The 21,278-nt window shown below is 37.7% G+C and overlaps 1 protein-coding gene across 4 annotated transcripts in view; it reads right to left on the bottom strand.

Moving 5' to 3' along the window:
• PAFAH1B1 (platelet activating factor acetylhydrolase 1b regulatory subunit 1) overlaps positions 1–21,278 on the bottom strand; it is an 81,724-nt gene that overhangs the window by 25,554 nt on the left and 34,892 nt on the right. For all 4 annotated transcript variants that reach the window (XM_036837856.1, XM_036837859.1, XM_036837857.1 and 1 more), the window contains exon 2: positions 19,385–19,605. In XM_036837856.1, the coding sequence (XP_036693751.1) occupies positions 19,385–19,416 (32 nt within the window). In that variant the 5' untranslated portion in view covers positions 19,417–19,605. The remainder of the gene's footprint in view (positions 1–19,384; positions 19,606–21,278) is intronic.

The following is a 21,278-nucleotide window of genomic DNA, read 5'->3' as shown; positions in this document are numbered from 1 at the left end:
TTAACTGATTTTTTTGGCTAATAAATGGTGAAGCTGAGAATCAAAAATTCAGCCTTTTGAAACCAAAATGACAATAACAGTATTTCTTCAAATTGTGTACTCTAGCATTCTAAGGTTGAATAAAAATGTTCTAGGAATTCTATAAATAGTTAAATTTTATTGTTTATATGAGGAGAAACAAGGTTAAGTCAGTAGCTGACAAACAGATGTTTTCTTACCAGGCCCATCAGAAAAGATACACTGATCTCACATATTCAAGAATGAGGAAAGCAATGGAGTTAATGTGCACTGTTCTGAAAGTCTGCAGTGGCCCAATGACTGTGGGATGTCTGCAGGGTTAGGAGGGCACACCACTAAGATAATGAGAAGACCCAGCAGGATCAAGCATACAAGTTCACACCCCCAGAAGTACATCATCATCATCATCAGCCCTGTTCCAGAAGACAACTGTCACAACACCCCAGGCTATGCCATTTTAGACAAACACCAAGATGAACTACATAGTCCTGGGGAAGATGTGAATAAAGTTCATTTCAAGTGCAGAGACACTACTGCAGGTCATTCCATAAGCTGCTGCCATAGGACATTAACCAAGTCTTAGACAGGTAGGTAACATGACTTCTTAAATATGCTACAGCCACCCACTGAATCTCTGGGGAAAGGGGAGCACTGATATGATGAGTTCCTGGCCATAGGTCTTACACCTCTCCAACCTTATGGGCCCTGACAAAGGGTTACAATGATCATCCTTCATCATCACACTTGATACTTACTCCAAAAGGGTAGTCCAGGATTCAACTACTACCAGTCTTGGGACAAGTATAAGCACAGCAAGAGGTTAAAATGAGACCTTATTCTGGCAGTGATGAAGTAAAGGAAAATAAAATTTGGGTGAGCCAGGGTGAGTGGACCTTTATCTTCATCATTAAGCAAAAGAATATGCGCCTGGTATACTAGCCTGTCAGTTACCATTTCTCTTCAGCAGGGATCTGGGTCTGAGGTAACATCCACCCCTCACTCTCCATACCACAGCAGCAATAAAATGGTATATAAGTATACCATGTTGGATTTCTTTTAAAAAGGCAAAACCAAAAACATGAACACACAAAAAAGCATTATTACTTTTCATTCTCATATTTAGACGAAATTTTTTGAGTAATGGAACGACAAAGCAGAAGGCACCACTGAACAGTTCAGTTTTGATCCTCCCCCTTGTTTATGTCTTCTTCTTTACTCTTTTAATCTGTTAAGAAAAGTAACCTTACAATAACGTAAATGAAGGTGTGATTATGACATCACTTCACATTAACTGGGCCAGCCTCCCAATTATGTTGTTTCAAATTAGTGATACACATGTGTATTACTGACTGACATTAAAAAGAAGTTGCGGGCTTCCCTGGTGGCGCAGTGGTTGAGAATCCGCCTACCCATGCAGGGGACACGGGTTCGATCCCTGGTCCGGGAAGATCCCACATGCCGCGAAGCAACTAAGCCCGTGCGCCACAACTGCTGAGCCTGTGCTCTAAAGCCTGTGAGCCACAACTACTGAGCCCACGTGCCACAACTACTGAAGCCTGCGTGCCTAGAGCCCACGCTCCGCAACGAGAAGCCACCGCAATGAGAAGCCCCCGCTCGCCGCAACTAGAGAAAGCCCACGCGCAGCAACGAACACCCAACACAGCCAAAAATAAATAAAATAAATAAATTTATTTAAAAAAAAAAAAAAGAAGAAGTTGCATGGCCTAGTATAAAAGTAAGAGGTCAGCAACGTCTCCATGGGGGGGATATTTTGCCTCAGTTCCTCGATATAACTCGCAACTTTAAAAACGTTTTCTCCCTTTTCCTCTAACTTTAAAGTCTATAGTAATTGTAGATATTTATTTTATTTAACTGTGAGATCCATTTAGATCCATTCCTGTCAAAAATTATTTTGCATACTTAAGAAACCCGTATGGAAAAGTCGGGCTGTACGATAAGAATAGCCAATATAACTGTCATGTGTTGAAAAGTTTGAAATGTTTACATTTTTAAATGTAAAGCAAAATTTCACTATAAAACAAGGGAGGAAAGAAAAAAAGGGAATGCGGGAAGAGATGAGTGTCTGTTATATTCCCAGCTTCATACTAGGGAATATAAAAGAGGATTAGGCTGTGGTTCCTTGCCTTCCAGGGACTTATAAATCTATTGGAGGAGCAAAACCAAAGTTACCAAAGGGTGTGAAAACTAATTCAAAAAAGAGACAAATGAGACTGAATAGAAGAATCTTTTTGTAAAGGCAAGATATGAGTTGGGCCTTAAAGGAAAAAGAAACAGTAAGCATTATAGGCAGGGGACTGAGGAGGAGAAAGGGAATGAGAATGGTACATGATGAAGATCTCAATGTATATCTGACCAAATTCTTCAACATTCTTGATTTTAAAACAGTCCTTAAAAATGGAAAGGTCTTCATTAACATTAAAAAAGATCTCTTATTCTTTCGACAAAATTCAACACCCATTTATGTTAAAAACCCTCCAGAAAGTAGGCATAGAGAGAACTTACCTCAACATAATAAAGGCCATATATGACAAACCCACAGCCAACATCGTTCTCAATGGTGAAAAACTGAAACCATTTCCACTAAGATCAGGAACAAGACAAGGTTGCCCACTCTTACCACTATTACTCAACATAGTTTTGCAAGTTTTAGCCACAGCAATCAGAGAAGAAAAAGAAATAAAAGGAATCCAAATCAGAAAAGAAGAAGTAAAGCTGTCACTGTTTACAGATGACATGATACTATACACAGAGAATCCTAAAGATGCTACCAGAAAACTACTAGAGCTAATCAATGAATTTGGTAAAGTAGCAGGATACAAAATTAATGCACTGAAATCTCTTGCATTCCTATACACTAAAGATGAAAAATCTGAAAGAGAAATTAAGGAAACACTCCCATTTACCACTGCAACAAAAAGAATAAAATACCTAGGAATAAACCTACCTAAGGAGACAAAAGACCTGTATGCAGAAAACTATAAGACACTGATGAAAGAAATTAAAGATGATACAAACAGATGGAGAGATATACCATGTTCTTAGATTGGAAGAATCAACATTGTAAAAGTGACTATACTACCCAAAGCAATCTACAGATTCAATGCAATCCCTATCAAACTACCAATGGCATTTTTCACAGAACTAGAACAAAAAATTTCACAATTTGTATGAAAACACAAAAGACCCCGAATAGCCAAAGCAATCTTGAGAAAGAAAAACGGAACTGGAGGAATCAGGCTCCCGGACTTCAGACACTACTACAAAGCTACAGTAATCAAAACAGGATGGTACTGGCACAAAAACGGAAATATAGATCAATGGAACAGGATAGAAAGCCCAGAGATAAACCCATGCACATATGGTCACCTTTTCTTTGATAAAGGAAGCAAGAATATACAATGGAGAAAATACAGCCTCTTCTACAAATGGTGCTGGGAAAACTGGACAGCTACATGTGAAAAAATGAAATTAGAACACTGCCTAACACCATACACAAAAATAAACTCAAAATGGATTAAATCACAGCAAGATTCTTTTTGACCCAGCTCCTAGAGAAACGGAATTAAGAACACAAATAAACAAATGGGACCTAATGAAACTTAAAAGCTTCTGCACAGCAAAGGAAACCATAAACAAGACCAAAAGACAACAATCAGAATGGGAGAAAATAGTTGCAAATGAAGCAACTGACAAAGGATTAATCTCCAAGATTTACAAGCAGCTCATGCAGCTCAATAACAAAAAAACGAACAACCCAATCCAAAAATGGGCAGAAGACCTAAATAGACATTTCTCCAAAGAAGATATACAGATTGCCAACAGACACATGAAAGAATGCTCAACATCATTAATCATTAGAGAAATGCAAATCAAAACTACAATGAGATATCATCTCACACCGGTCAGAATGGCCATCATCAAAAAATCTAGAAACAGTAAATGCTGGAGAGGGTGTGGAGGAAAGGGAACACTCTTGCACTGTTGGTGGGAATGTAAATTGATACAGCCACTATGGAGAACAGTATGGAGGTTCCTTAAAAAACTAAAAATAGAACTACCATACGACCCAGCAATCCCACTACTGGGCATATACCCTGAGAAAACCATAGTTCAAAAAGAGTCATGTACCAAAATGTTCGTTACAGCTCTATTTACAATAGCCAGGACATGGAAGCAACCTAAGTGTCCATCATCAGATGAATGGATAAAGAAGATGTGGCACATATATACAATGGAATATTACTCAGCCATAAAAAGAAATGAAATGGAGGTATTTGTAATGAGGTGGATGGAGTTAGAGTCTGTCATACAGAGTGAAGTAAGTCAGAAAGAGAAAAACAAACACAGTATGCTAACACATATATATGGAATCTAAGGAAAAATTAAAAAAGGCCATGAAGAACCTAGTGGCAAGATGGGAATAAAGACACAGACCTACTAGAGAATGGACTTCAGGATATGGGGAGGGGGAGGGGTGAGATGTGACAGGGTGAGAGAGTGTCATGGACATATATACACTACCAAATGTAAAATAGATAGCTAGTGGGAAGCAGCCGCATAGCACAGGGAGATCAGCTTGGTGCTTTGTGACCACCTAGAGGGGTGAGATGGGGAGGGTGAGAGGGAGGGAGATGCAAGAGGGAAGAGATATGGGAACATATGTATATGTATAACTGATTCACTTTGTTATAAAGCAGAAACTAACACACCATTGTAAAGCAATTATACTTCAATAAAGATGATTAAAAAAAAAATGGATTAAAGACCTCAATGTAAGGCCAGACACTATAAAACTCATAGAGGAAAACATAGGCAGAACACTCTACGACATAAATCACAGCAAGATCCTTTTTGACCCACCTCCTAGAGAAGTGGAAATAAAAACAAAAATAAACAAGTGGGACCTAATGAAACTTAAAAGCTTTTGCACAGCAAAGGAAACCATAAACAAGATGAAAAGACAACCCTCAGAATGGGAGAAAATATTTGCAAATGAAGCAACTGACAAAGGATTAATTAATCTCCAAAATTTACAAGCAGCTCATGCAGCTCCATATCAAAAAAAACAAACAACCCAATCCAAAAATGGGCAGAAGACCTAAACAGACATTTCTCCAAAGAAGATATACAGACTGCCAACAAACACATGAAAGAATGCTCAACATCACTAATCGTTAGAGAAATGCAAATCAAAACTACAAAAACCTCACACCAGTCAGAATGGCCATCATGAAAAAATCTACAAACAATAAATGCTGGAGAGGGTGTGGAGAAAAGGGAACCCTCTTGCACTGTTGGTGGGAATGTAAATTGACACAGCCACTGTGGAGAACAGTATGGAGGTTCCTTAAAAAACTAAAAATAGAAGTACCATATGACCCAGCAGTCCCACTACTGGGCATATACCCTGAGAAAACCATAATTCAAAAAGAGTCATGTACCACAATGTTCATTGCAGCTCTATTTACAATAGCCAGGACATGGAAGCAACCTAAGTGTCCATCATCAGATGAATGGATAAAGAAGATGTGGCACATATATACAATGGAATATTACTCAGCCATAAAAAGAAATGAAATGGAGGTATTTGTAATGAGGTGGATGGAGTTAGAGTCTGTCATACAGAGTGAAGTAAGTCAGAAAGAGAAAAACAAATACTGTATGCTAACACATATATATGGAATCTAAAAAAAAAAAAAGGTTATGAAGAACCTAGGGGCAGGACAGGAATAAAGACGCAGACGTAGAGAATGGACTTGAGGACATAGGGAGGGGAAAGGGTAAGCTCGGATGAAGTGAGAAAGTGGCATGGACTTGTATATACTACCAAATGTAAAATAGCTAGCTACTGGGAAGTAGCTGCATAGCACAGGGAGATCAGCTCGGTGCTTTGTGACCACCTAGAGGGGTGGGATAGGGAGGGTGGGAGGGAGGGAGACGCAAGAGGGAGGAGCTATGGGGATATATGTATATGCATAGCTGATTCACTTTGTTATAAAGCAGAAACTAACACACCATTGTAAAGCAACTATACTCCAATAAAGATGTTAAAAAAAAAAAAAGCTCAAACTCAAAAAAAAAAAAAAAAAAGACATCTCTTATTAATATTTTAGGGATTTCCCTGGTGGTCAAGCAGTTAAGACTCCACGCTCCCAATGCAGGGGGCCCAGGTTTGATCCCTGGTCAGGGAACTAGATCCCGCTCGCCTGCCGCAACTAAGAGTCCACATGCCTCAACTAAAGACCTGGCCCAGCCAAATAAATAAATATTTTAAAAAATATATTTTAAAAAGAAACCCCTCAAACCTTCAACCAACAAATGTTATAGTTAATGATAAAGCACTAGAAATATTTGCATTAAAGTTGAGAAGAAAAGAATGCCTATAATCACTTTTACTTAAAATTGCTCAAAAGTGGTCTATCTAAATAATAGATATAAATATTGGAAATGAGATTAAGATATGAGAGAAATGGCTGAAAGACAGGACAGAAACAGATTATGAAGGACATGCAAGGCAAGAAAAGGCAGTTTAACTTAAGTGATATTTTTAAGACTTACTTATCAGAAGCATATAGGAAGATTAGATGGGATACCAACTAAATAAAGGAAGAGCATCATAAGTAAGCCAAGCCCTAAAGCATAAAAGTAAAAAGTAAAGATCCCTTAAAATCAAGTCATAGTCACAACAAGCATCCTCAGAATTACCTGGCTAAATACAAGTTCCATTTGCTGACGGAGCATAATTTTAATTCTGCACTGAACAGCAAGATAGTCAATGATCTACACTACAGCTAATAATGGATTTATATTTTTAGAACTGGTATGGGTCAAGTGGTTGTCATTCCAGTGCTGCCTGATGAATCATTCACTTGTCCCTGGTCTCCTTTTCGCACGCTCAAATACCTAATTGCATCCCACCTTTCAGTTGACTTTCAACCTCACATAGACAATAGGAGCCACTCAGCATATAACTTTCTCAACTTCCTTAATAGTATTTGTGGCACTGCCTTCCTCTCTTTTACAGTATGACTTCTCTTCTAATACGATCCTCTAGAATACAATAAAAAATTTCAGAGAAATGAAATGTCTTATGACACAATAAAAGCTTTGTATGAGTTCTACAGAAAAATCAACAATTTTGACATTGATGACCACATCTTTATTATCTTTAGAGATGCCTACATTTCACTCTTCTCTACAAATGTCGAAATATAGTTTTTGAAACATTCAGCAATTTTATAATTTTGGTTTAATTTCACAAATGAAGTATGTGTTTTTGTTTACTAGGTTATTGTTTTGACAAGTCTAACATTAACAACAGGAGAAAATACCAGTACTCCATTATAGTAAGTCATTACTTGTTATCTGGAATGATCAGAATATGATGCATTCTACTGAATGAAATATTTCAATTAAAAACTTTCAAAGAATAAAAAGATTAAATATAACACAAACTGAGAATACTTTAATCTTCCTTTGAAGACTCAGAAGGCCTCATACTCTTTCACCCCAAGGAAATATGGTTACAGGTTTCATTATTATCAACCTTTTAAAGTTTAAAAAGCAGCAAAACCTCAAAACATAAGCCAGATGAAAGCAATATATTAAGAAGCTTATGTTTAAATATATACTTATTTTTATAGTCAAAGAAAATACATAGCTTTTTAAAATAAAAATTTGAACTTGAGAGGATATGAATTAGTTACAGTCTCATTTCAGTCCCAGCACCCAATTCATGTATTTTACTTTTCTTGCCCAGTATTAAGAAGATTCTCATTCACAGGGGTAGTAGTGTACTCCCATGTACAATTTTAAGTGTGTAGGGAAGTACAGATCTTTACTTTTTTTTAAAGGCCAGGACAGAACCACTCTTTAATAGATACTAAATATATACAATGTTCAAATGTATGCAGAAGAGAAACTTGAACACCTCAACTAATTGAAGAGGTTAGTTTTTTAAAGCAAAACACAGCTTAAAAATATATTATAGTAACAAAAAGACATGAAGGAACCTTAAATGCACATTGCTAAGTGAAAGAAGTCATTCTGAAAAGCCTCATACCACATGATTTCAACTTTTGGAAATGGCAAAACTACAGAGAGAGTAAAAAGATCAGTGGTTGCCAGGGGTTTTGGAGAGAGGAAGGAGGGATGATGGACAAATAGGCAAGCACAGGGGATTTTTAGGGCAGTGAAGCTGTCTACAGGTAAAGCAGGATTTAAGAGAAGGGTAAAGAGAATTAGCTTTCATGAGCCAGCCAGAATTAGCTAACAGAGACAAACAATAAATCATCCAAAAAAGCCTTGAGATCACTTGAGGAAGATTAGCTCACCTGGGAAGGACGTGGAAAGCTGAGGTAAAATGCCCCAAGGGCAAAGGACTGTACTAATATGGTAGAAAGGTGTACTAAGACAGCACACTCAATTTCAAGCTATGCCAGCTTTGTCTCACTTTTTCCCATGAACAGAACTGCCCTCAAAAATGCCACAAAGGACCCGTGCAAACTTTTTTAAGAGGAGCAGAGGAAAAGTAGCAAAGCAAGTAAAATAGAGAGAAAAGCATGCTTTAGAGGAAGAATAACCCCTGGAAGCACGAGAAAATTATAGATGAACACTCTATACCTTCAAAAAAAAATCTAAGGTAACATAAAACTAAAAATAAATCAAAACAAAAGGAATCCAAAAAGACATAATACGATATAACCAAATACTGATATAATAAGAGCAAATGTTCTTAAAGAATATCCAAAACCTACCTTGGGTGAACATGAAGATAAGTAAACAAATACTACGGATACCTAGGCAGAAAAGCAAGGAGAAACAGGCTGACCTAAAGCTTCTCCACTGCAACCTATAATGCCAGAGAATATTAATTATCTATAGTTTCTTTGTTTAAAAGAAAATCCATTAAATTTTTATTTTATTTACACAAAAAATAAATATTTGCCTTCTAAAATACTGAAACAATACTATCAGAAATCTTCGTTCTACCTTTATCCAATTTCATTCTTCTCTTCAGAGGTAACCACTGTTAACAGTTTAGTGTATATCCTTTCAGGCCTTTATCTGTGCATCTACACAGATATAGGCACAAAAGAAATGCATAGTTGTGTGTGTGGGTGTTTAACAGAAACGTATCATACCATCTTATTTAACAACCAGATTATTTGACTGAACAATAGATTTTACACCTCTTTACGTGTAGATACACATAAATATACCACATTTTTAAGCTGATATACAGTATCCCATAGAATGGATGTACCATATTTAACATACCCCTAATGATAGACCGTTCTGGGTTGTTACCAGTTTCTGAATACCAATGAAAACAATGCAATAAAGATACATAATTTTACATAGCTATCCATACAGAAATATTTGCATATGTGCTAAAAAGAGCTCTTTATAAAGAAAACTGTTAGATCAAAGAACATATTTTAAAAGATACTGTCAAACTTACCTTTAAAGAAATTGTAACAATGTATACATCCATCCGGTACCTGAGAGAACCCATTTCCCTACACCCTTGCTAGCCAAGGTTATCATCATTTTCATTTTGGACAATTGTTTAAAGAACAAACTGTATCTTGTTTTGTTTACGGATGTTAAATACTATGTCACATGTTTACTGGCCAATTTTAAAATTTGTTTGTGAATGGCCTTAGTAATAATTTTTCTTTTTTCTACTGGTTGTTTGTGATAATTTTTTATCAATTTTTAGGACTTCTTTATATACTCTAGATGCCATTCTGTTGTTATATGTGTTGCAAATATTTTCCACAGCAGGTCGCTTGTGTTTTAATTTTGTTTTAGGTCTTTCTTCTTACAAAAATTTTATAATTCGGTATAGTCAGATTTACCACTTCTTTTGTTTTCCACATTTGGTATCTTTAGGAAGTCTTTTCCTACCAAAAGGCTGTATTTTCTTCTACCATTTCTATACCATAATTTATTTATTTATTTATGGCTGCGTTGGGTCTTCATTGCTGCGCGCAGACTTTCTCTAGTTGGGGCAGGCTGGGACTACTCTTCGTTGCGGTGCACGCACTTCTTATTGCGGTGGCTTCTTTTGTTGTGGAGCACGGGCTCTAGGCACGCGGGCTTCAGTTGTTGTGGCATGCAGGCTCAGTAGTTGTGGCTCGCAGGCTCTAGAGTGCAGGCTTAGTAGTTGTGGCACATGGCCTTAGTTGCTCCGTGGCATGTGGGATCTTCCCAGACCAGGGTTTGAACCCATGTCCCCTGTATTGGCAGGCGGATTCTCAACCACTGTGCCACCAGGCAAGTCCTCTACACTGTAATTTTTATGTGTTTAACAACATTTGGGCTTTTACTTCATCTGAACTCAAGTTTATCTTAACAATGTGCTGTACTAATACTATTTGCTGAACAGTACATCTTTTCTCTATTGATGTGAAAAGCCACTTTTACCATACGCTGAATTTCTATGGATAAATGGGCCTGTCTCTGAACTTCATCTGTACCCTTAACCTATTTGCCTAGTCCAAAAATATTTTACTTACTACCTTTGTAGTAATGTTTGGATATCTGGTACAATTAGTTCTTTCTCATTAATCCTTTATAATTTTTTCATAACCATTTTTCTCTTCCAGATGACTTTTCAAATCAAGCTGGTCAAATTCATGAAAACTTCTGTTTGGATTTTGATTGGGATTCTATTTAATTTTATTAATAATATGAAAGTTCTGACACCTTCCCATTATTCACATTTTTCACTAGAAACAGGGCAAAGTAATCTTTTCTACTATGTTACCTGATAACAAAAACAATTTATTTTTGAATGCCATCTTGTTTATGGCCACCATACTAAACCCAATCACTCTATAGTTGATTCTGTTGGATTTCCTACGTAGACGCTATCACCTACAAATATATTTGGTCTCTTCCTTTCCTACAGTTTTATCTAATTCTTTTTGTTGCCTCACTGCATTGGCTAGAATCTCAAATATGTTTAAATGGTAGCAGGAACATAGGAATTCTGAACTTCTTCTAGACTTTAATGGAAATGCACTTGATATTTCTAATGTTTGCTGTAAATTTCTGGCAATGAGCCTTAATCAAGTTAAGAAAATATCCTATTCCTTATTTTCTCAGAACTTCTAACAATCAGGATTGAGTATTAAAAACACTATTTCTGTATTTCCTGGATTGATCACGTTTTTCTCTCCTATTTATTAATATAGTAATTACACTAACAGGTTTCTAAATATTGAAAAACCTTTGCATTCCTGGGATAAATCATACTTGGCCATGACTAACTTTTCTCATATGCTACTGGATTCAGTTGTTATATTATTTAGTATCTTTATATCTGAGTTCACGTAAAAAATTAGTGTATAATGTTTGTTGTTATTTTCCTTTTGCCTAGTGTCACTATCAGGGTTATTCTACCCTTATAAAATGAGCTCCTAAGTTTTCCACCTTTTTCTATGTTCTGGAAGAGACAACATAATCTGGGAAGTTACTGGTCCTTAAAGACTTGACAGAAAGTCTAGGCTTGAAAATCGTCCGGACTTGAAATCTGTAACTATTTTTACCATTTCCTCTACAGTCAATTATCTATTCAAGTTTTCTACCTCTTCCTGAACAGATTTTATCATATATATTTTCCTAGAAAATCACTCAGGTCATTTAGATTTTCAAATCTAATAGGATAGAACATTCTCATAATTTTGAAAATCACCTGAGTTCATTTTATGCTGCCTTTTTCATTACTATATTGTTCATCTGTGTCTTTTTTCTTTCAGTTTTGTCTATTTTAAAAAAAATCTTTTCATATTTACATACTCTGTAACATCCTTTTTTTAGACTTTATTTTTAGAACAGTTTTAGATTTACAGAAACAAATTGAGTAGGTAGTGCAGCATTCCCATATTCTCCCAGCCCCACTGCAATTTCCCCTACTATCTATTTTTTTATTAATTAATTTAATTAATTTTTGGCTGCGTTGGGTCTTTGTTGCTGCGCACAGGCATTCTTTAGTTGTGGTGAGTGGGGGCTACTCTTCGTTGCAGCGCGCGGGCTTCTCATTGCGGTGGCTTCTCTTGTTGCGGAGCACGGGCTCTAGGCATGTGGGCTTCAGTAGTTGTGGCTCACAGGCTCTAGAGTGCAGGCTCAGTAGTTGTGGCACACGGGCTTAGTTGCTCTGCGGCATGTGGGATCTTCCCAGACCACGGCTCGAACCCGTGTCCCCTGCATTGGCAGGTGGATTCTTAACCACTGTGCCACCAGGGAAGCCCCAGTTTTGTCTATTTATTTTTTATTTTTTTTTTTTATTTTTGGCTGTGTTGGGTCTTCGTTTCTGTGCGAGGGCTTTCTCTAGTTGCGGCAAGCGGGGGCCACTCTTCATCGCGGTGCGCGGGCCTCTCACTATCGCGGCCTCACTTGTTGCGGGGCACAGGCTCCAGACGCGCAGGCTCAGCAGTTGTGGCTCACGGGCTTAGTTGCTCCGCGGCATGTGGGATCTTCCCAGACCAGGGCTCGAACCCGTGTCCCCTGCATTGGCAGGCAGACTCTCAACCACTGCGCCACCAGGGAAGCCCAGTTTTGTCTATTTTTAAAGTCAGTTTTTAATTTTACCAATCAAGTTACCAAGTTATATTTTCTATTTCATTAATATCTGCTTTTATTATTCCTTCAAGCTTATTTTCCTTTTTTCTTGAATTGAATGTTCATTCCTCATCTTTGTTTTTTTTTCTTAAAAGAGTAAAGACCATCTAATTTTCTGTATGCTATGTGGGCTATATCCCAGAGGTGAGTACCCTCACTATTACTGATTTCTTCACTTCCTAAGTTTTATTTTGCTCTCTTTATTCCACAGTTATTTAGAAGTATATTTTTAAATGTTCACATGAATAGATTTCTCTTTTCTCTCCTTTTGCTATTAATTTGTATTTTTATTGCATTATGGTCAGCAAATGAGGCGTACGTGATTTCTGCTTTTTTGGAATTTGAGATTTTCTTTGCAGTCTAATGCATGGCCATTTTTTCCCTTAATATTTATAACTCTGATTGGGAAAAATAAGAATACAAGAATGGTCCAAACTCATCAAATTGTACACATTAAATATGTACAGTTATTTGTATATCAACTATACTTCATTACAGCTGTTAAAAAATACAAGAATGGGAAAGTTGTGGCACAAAGGAACTAAGGGTGAACATCAAATCAAACAGTACAAATATTATCAACCAGGACAACATAAAAGTAACAGACTTCCTTCATCTTTCATGGGGGGAAATCAATGTGTAAAATTTGATTAAAAAAAAAATAGAGATATGAGTTTATTTTGCTATAAGTAGCTATTAGATGAACTAACAACAGATAGTACCATTTCCAAACTCAAAGAAAGGGTGACAAAAAATATTAAAAACAGGTTGTAAAGTATAATTCTATCTTATAAATCTTAAGGAAAAAAAGATGTTCATGTAATTTTTGTAAAAACATGAAAATATGTGAAAAAATTATAATATACAGAGGTGACGGTGGTCACTTCTGGAAAGTGGGACTGAGAAACTAGGGGGCTATGTTTACTTTTGACATATATTAATTTTGGTAATGGAATTTTGTTTAATGAATAGTGAACTTAAAGTCAGAAAACTGCCTCTATTAGTGTCATAAAATTGGATAATTTTAATTTCTCCCATCCTCGATTTATCTATAAAATAAAGATGTTTGTCATATCCACAAAAATGTTTTCATGTTATTATTCATGTTTATATGCCCTAGAGTAGTAAGAACACAGAAAGGCAGGCAATACACATTTGCTGAGCTGAATCACAAATTACCTGTTTCAAGTTTGTTAAAATTAATTTCATTTCTTTTCCAAAAATACCTCAAAGAATTTTATAGCCTAACTGCTATCCAACCTTCAGAAATGCTAAAATGTTACAAAGGCTAACAGAGGTGCCAAAAAATATCTTACTTGTAAGAGGTACGTAAAGATTTGTTTCTTGCTATCATAGTAAATATATGTTCACATCATTTTCAAAAACAGGAGAAAAAGCAAATCCCTTCATTTTATCTCCTTACTAAAAATTGGAGGACACTAAATCTACTTCCCAAATTTACATTTAGATCTGTAAGACAATTTTTTTTTGCTTGATGAGCACATTTAAGTCAATTCTTATCTCAAATTCTATAAAAACTTGGCCACCTGAAATTAGGTTCTCCCCTTCTCAACTGAGTTTTAGCCATATTAAAAGCTCTATTCTTGGGCCTTCCCTGGTGGCGCAGTGGTTAAGAATTCACCTGCCAATGCAGGGGACATGGGTTCGAGCCCTGGTCCGGGAAGATCCCACATGCCGCGGAGCAACTAAGCCCATGCGCCACAACTACTGAGCCTGCGCTCTAGAGCCTGTGAGCCACAACTACTGAAGCCCGCGTGCCTACCACAACAAGAGAAGCCACCACAATGAGAAGCCCGCGCACTGCAACAAAGAGTAGCCCCCGCTCATGGCAACTAGAGAAAGCCCGCGTACAGAAACGAAGACCCAACACAGCCAAAAATAAACAAATTTATATATATATATATATATACACACACACACACACATATATATAAAAGCTCTATTCTTGGCCATAATGTTTAAATATTCATCCTGATTATGAGGGTAATAAGCATGACTTGCAGTCAGCTCACACAAGGTATCTAGAAGAAAAGGATCTGAAGTGACTTAGAAACAAGAATGATTTAAAAACCAGACATGCCTTCAATAATATAAAAGTACATTTGCAGGCTTATAAAAGTACATTTGCAGGCTTCCCTGGTGGCGCAGTGGTTAAGAATCCGCCTGCCAACGCAGGGGACACGGGTCCAAGCCCTGGTCTAGGAAGATCTCACGTGCCGCGGAGCAACTAAGCCCGTGCGCCACAACTACTGAGCCTGTGCTCTAGAGCCCGCGAGCCACAACTACTAAAGCCCGCATGCCACAACTACTAAGCCTGCGCACCTAGAGCCCGTGCTCTGCAACAAGAGAGGCCATCGCAATAAGTCCGTGTACCGCAACGAAGAGTAGCCCCGGCTCGCCGCAACTAGAGAAGATGGGAAGGGGATGTGATGCAAAACACAGAAACTGAAACACTAGAACACATGAACCCAACTGTATTTCAAATGAATGATATAAGTACATGAAGAGTGAGAGAAAAAACAGAACAAAACAAATCCACGTAACTTACACAGTATTTGATTATATACTCTCAGTCTTGGGCAGGATGGATGGAGTAGAACTGCATACAAACTCTGGACCCTTTCCAGGAGATTTGTTTTTTGTAGTGGTATGAGCGTAATAATTCTAAAACTATTTTGGAAGTATGAAAGCCCTCCTAGAGGACAGTGGCAACATCTGGAGATATTTTTGGTTGTGGCACCTAGTGGGTAGAAGCTAGGGATGTTGCTAAACAACCAAGAGTGTACAGGATAGCCCCCACAGCAAAGAATTATTCGGCGCAAAACGTCAACTGTGCAAAGACTGAGAAACCTTAGTACACATGTGAGCTAGGGGGTCTGTATATGTGTTAATACATACATTTATGTCCTAGTTCTGTCTACTTAAAGGGCCCAGAAGCAAAGACATCCCAGTAGTAATGAGTACACTTAGTGCCCATATCTTGGTCTCAAATACCATTCCCCACTAAGAGGAACCAGGGCTTTCTAGAGCAACGGCTGATTCTAAGGTTAAGGCAACATAGGTAAACAATAAGCTTGGAATATCCTGTTATCCTAGAAAGTAAGGAGGTGCTCACAAAAAATGACAGGGGCATAGATAAGAGTCAACTGAAGAGGCTCCTATGGGACAATCTGGGACAATTCAAGCACCAAAACAGTACAATAGTAATGAATGATAACCGAAAATATAAGAACCCATGAGTTAATACCAATAATGAAAAGACAAGTATATAAAAAGGAGAAGGAGGTCCACTGATTACAGTAAAAAGCTGAGTGCTAATAAATACAAAATGAGTAGTGGGGTTAGAAAATCATCATTTTTCCACCACTGTAGTATAGAATCATTCAAGCAAGAATCATCAATGGATGTTAAATCTAGGGGAGAAATTATCGACAGGAAAAAAAAAGCTTGCATGATCTTAAAGTATCTCCCCACTTATCTGCTGAAAAGGAAATAACAGAAACTATATAGTGGAGACATCAGACATTTAGACTGAACAATCAAAATTAACATCATCATTGAGGGACAAATGGACATTGTGTCCCTAGATATGATATCCTGAAAAGAATACAAAATTATTTATGTAGTATTCTGTCCAAGAATGCATAAACTGGATCTAGTCATGTGGAAACAGACAAACATAAAATGAGAAACACTCTATTAAAAAAAAAAAAAAAAAGACTCACAAATAACAAATACTGGCAAGAAAAGGGAACCCTCATACACTGTTGGTGGGAATGTAAATTGGTGCAGCCACTGTGGAAAAAGGTATGGAGGTTTCTCAAAAAACTAAAAATAGAGCTACCTTATGACCCAGCAATTCTACTCCTGTGTACATATCGAAAGAAACAAAAACACTAATTTGAAAAGATACATGCACCCCAATGTTCATAGCAGCGTTACTTACAATTGCCAAAGTATGGAAGCAACCTAAGTGTCCGCCAACAGATGAATGGGTAAAGAAGATGTGACATACATACAATGGAATACTACTCAGCCAAAAAAAAGAAAGAAAATCTTGTCATTTGCAGCAACATGGATGGGCTTGGAGGACATTATGCTAAGTGACCTAAGTCAGACAGAGAAAGACAAATACTGTATGATATCACTGATACGTGGAATCTAAAAAAAATACAACAAACTAGTGGATAAAACAAAAAAGAAGCAGACTCACAGATATAGAGAACAAGCCAGTGGTTAGTTGCCAGTGGTTAGTTACCAGTGGGGTGACGGAAGTGGGGAAGGGGCAACATAGGGGTAGGGAGGAAAAAAGGGTTACTATGGGATTATATGAAATCATGTGTGAAGCTTCTGAAAATTGTAAAGCACTACAGAATTTAAAGAATCTTTCATTCAATAAAAAAAATTTTTTTAAAGATGATTCAAAAATATTAATGTCGGGCTTCCCTGGTGGCGCAGTGGTTGAGAATCTGCCTGCTAATGCAGGGGACACGGGTTCGAGCCCTGGTCTGGGAAGATCCCACATGCCGCAGAGCAACTGGGCCCGTGAGCCACAACTACTGAGCCTGCGCATCTGGAGCCTGTGCTCCTCAACAAGAGAGGCCACGATAGTGAGAGGCCCGCGCACTGCGATGAAGAGTGGCCCCCGCTTGCCGCAACTAGAGAAAGCCCTCACACAGAAACGAAGACCCAACACAGCCAAAAATAAATAAATTAATTAATTAGTTAAAATCCAAGAGTGGCACTGGCTTAGTGGAGAAAGCCAGGATTTGAACAGTCACGAAATAGAGATCGTTAGTTGGGACGTTAGTGACCTCTGTGATGCTGTAGCAAAATATTAAAAAAAAAAAAAAAAAAAAAAAATTAATGTCATAAAAGACAAAGAAATGTTGAGGAAATGTTCCAGGTTAAATGAGACTAAAGTGACATGACAACTAAATATACCTAAACCTAGACTGGATGGTGTACCAGAGAGGGGAAAAAAATGCTATAAAGGACATTATTGGCCCAATTAACAAAACTGATGTAGATTAAATAAAAAGTATTGTGACAATGTAAAATTTTACTGAAATTGCTAACTGTACTGTGGTTTTATAAAAGAATATAGTTATTCTTAGGAACCGCACAATGAAGTACCTGGGGGAAAGGTCGTTCATGCATGCAACTTACTCTCAAATGGTTTTAAAAAAATACTGTGAAGTAAGTCAGAAAGAGAAAAACAAATATCGTATATTAACTCATATATGTGGAAGCTAGAAAAATGGTACAGATGAACCTATATCCAGGGAAGGAATAGAGACGCAGATGTAGAGAACGGACATGTGGACACGGGTGAGGGGAAGGGGAGGGTGGGACGAACTGGGAGATTAGGATTGACATATATACACTACCATGTATAAAATAGATAGCTAGCGGGAACCTGCTGTATATAGGACAGGGAGCTCAGCTCGGTGCTCTGTGATGACCTAGATGGGTGGAATGGGCAGGGGGTGGGAGGGAGGTCCAAGAGGGAGGGGATATAGGTATACATATAGCTTATTCACTTCATTGTACAGCAGAAACTAACACAACATTTTAAAGCAATTATACTCCAATTAAAAAAAAAATACTGTACACACACAGCTAGACTGCAAATGATAGAGCAAATGGTAAAAAACAACAATAGGTGAATTTGTATAAAATGTATGAGTATTCTTTGGTACTAATCTTACAACTTCTCTATAAATTTGAAATTATTTCCAAATGAAGTTTTTTAAAACCCACAGAAAAATCTTTTAAATACCTAGAACATGAAGTTAAATGTTCCCCCTATATTCCTCACCTACAAAAATAGAATGCTATAAAATATGGGATGCTATAAGATACTATAAAATAGCAGTAGTCAAATCATTTCATGCTTCTTTCATTAATGCACTTGCATTAACTATACTAGCCACCTCATAAAGTTCAAATACAATAGCCATTGGATGATAAAAGATAAAAAACACAGTAAGACAGGGCTTCCCTGGTGGCGCAATGGTTGAGAATCTGCCTGCCAATGCAGGGACACGGGTTCGAGCCCTGGTCTGGGAAGATCCCACATGCCGCGGAGCAACTGGGCCCGTGAGCCACAACTACTGAGCCTGCGCGTCTGGAGCCTGTGCTCCGCAACAAGAGAGGCCACGACAGTGAGAGGCCCGCGCACCACAATGAAGAGTGGCCCCCGCTCGCCGCAACTAGAGAAAGCCCTCGCACAGAAACGAAGACCCAACACAGCTAAAAATAAATAAATAAATTTATATTAAAAAAAAAAAACACACAGTAAGACAAAAAGGAAAGGCATTAGCAGTAAAAACAACAAAAAAGCTTTCACTTTTCTAATACATGGATTCCAGACAAAAAAATTTTGAAGAGCTTTGAAGCACCTACCTTCCTATTGAACATAAGAGTTAAGACAAGCTTAGGATAGAACTTATCCCAACTAACTTACTTGTTTGCTCTGCTTTAAACATACACACGTTTATGTCAAACGGGTAAATAATACTATGTCAAAATAAGATCCAGTTTTAAAATCAGACCCAAGAGCCCAAACCAATATTTGAACTCTCATAACAATAGTTTTAATTTAGAATATGTCTCCCAAAGCTGTATTTTAATTTACTACTTTGTCCTTTATGAGAGGATTTTTAAAAAATCACAAAACAGAAAAACTTACAGTTCATCTCGTTGTCTCTGGGACAGCACCATTTTGGCTGTAATGTCAAGCTTATTTGATATAGTGGTATGTCCCTCCTTTGGGAAATCAAAAAACTTTGCAATCCCTGGATTTATAATTAAATATGCCACTAAGTGGCTTCCACGCAGGGGAAAATGATTCTTCCACAAGTGAATCCAACGAGTAACCAGGAGATATTCAACAAGTAAGGTTCATTCCACCTAAGAAGAAAAAGAGAAAGATTATTTCTTTCACTTAGAATTTAAATTATTTCTAAATTATTATTTGCAGTATACACTTTCAAAGGTGAGGTTTACTACGATGGTAATATGAATATCAGATGATGTTTTGTAACCTACTGTGAAAATCAATGCTAAAATAGTCATTTTACATATTTTAAATTATCTTTAATAGATTACTGAGCCAAAAGAACACTATTTTAAAATTTACCCAATCACAACCATGTCACCTGCTAGATATATTGATATCAATTTTATTAAATTTTGAATATTAACATACAACTTCTAGAGAAGACAATAATTTTCCCTTAATGATAAAAAAACAAATTTTCTAATTTACAAAAAGCAGCATTACCTGAAAAAAGTAACAAAGATAAGTACTTCAGAAACTGTCCACAAGCCAAAGGTTCCAACCATAACTGAAGTAACCTTCAAGATTGAATATTAGTTACTAGTGATCTTAGAATAGCTGATATTACTTATAATGTAAACAAGCCGTTTAGCAATCTCATGCCCTCTTAACCAATGCATTTAATCAAGAAATAATTTAGGGACTTCCCTAGCGGCACAGTGGTTAAGAATCCGCCTGCCAATGCAGGGGACATGGGTTCGAGACCTGGTCCGGGAAGATCCCACATGCCGCAGAGCAACTAAGCCCGTGCGCCACAACTACTGAGCCTGCGCTCTAGAGCCTGGGAGCCACAACTACTGAGCCCGCGTGCCCAGAGCCCATGCTCCGCAACGAGAAGCCACTGCAATGAGAAGCCTGCGCACTGCAACAAAGAGTAGCCCCCGCTCGCTGCAATTAGAGAAAGCCCGCGTGCAGCAATGAAGACCCGACGCAGCCAAAAATAAAATTTTTTTAAAAAAGAGATAATTCAGCATTGTTTCAATTTATTTTGTGTGCTTAAGAAGTATGTGTTTTAAAAAAAATTAAAAACTGAATGAAGTACATACGTCTTTGTGCTCACACAGTAATCCAATTCTGTAACCCCGTTACCTAATATTTCAGAGCCCTTTCTTTATACTTGCAACACTATAAAGCCAATTTCTATACAATATCTAAAAAGTACTGTGATCAGCTCAATGCGAGTAAATGTAGGTAAAAGAAAAATCAAGAATTGTTTCTTAAAGAATTATTCTTCAGGGACTTCCCTGGTGGTCCAGTGGTTAAGACTCCGAGCTCCCAATGCAGGGGGCCCGGGTTCGATCCCGTGTTGGGGAACTAGATCCCACATGCCGCAGCGAAGATCCCATGTGCCGCAACTAAGACCCAGCACAGCCAAATAAATAAATATTTTTTTTAAAAAAATTATTCTTGGGCTTCCCTGGTGGCGCAGTGGTTAAGAATCTGCCTGCCAATGCAGAGGGCACGGGTTCGAGCCCTGGTCTGGGAAGATCCCACATGCCGCGGAGCAACTGGGCCCGTGAGCCACAACTACTGAGCCTGTGCGTGTAGAGCCTGTGCTCCACAACAAGAGAAGCCACGACAATGAGAAGCCACGACAATGAGAAGCCCGCGCACCGCGATGAAGAGTAGCCCCCACTCGCCGCAACTAGAGAAAGCCTGCGCACAGAAATGAAGACCCAACACAGCCAAAAATAAATAAATTAATTAATTAATTTAAAAAAAAATTATTCTTCAAATCTCCTGT

The sequence above is a fragment of the Balaenoptera musculus genome, chromosome 20 (assembly GCF_009873245.2).
Source record: "Balaenoptera musculus isolate JJ_BM4_2016_0621 chromosome 20, mBalMus1.pri.v3, whole genome shotgun sequence".
In the NCBI taxonomy this organism is placed as follows: Eukaryota; Metazoa; Chordata; class Mammalia; order Artiodactyla; family Balaenopteridae; genus Balaenoptera; species Balaenoptera musculus.
This window is presented reverse-complemented; position numbering and strand designations above follow the sequence as displayed.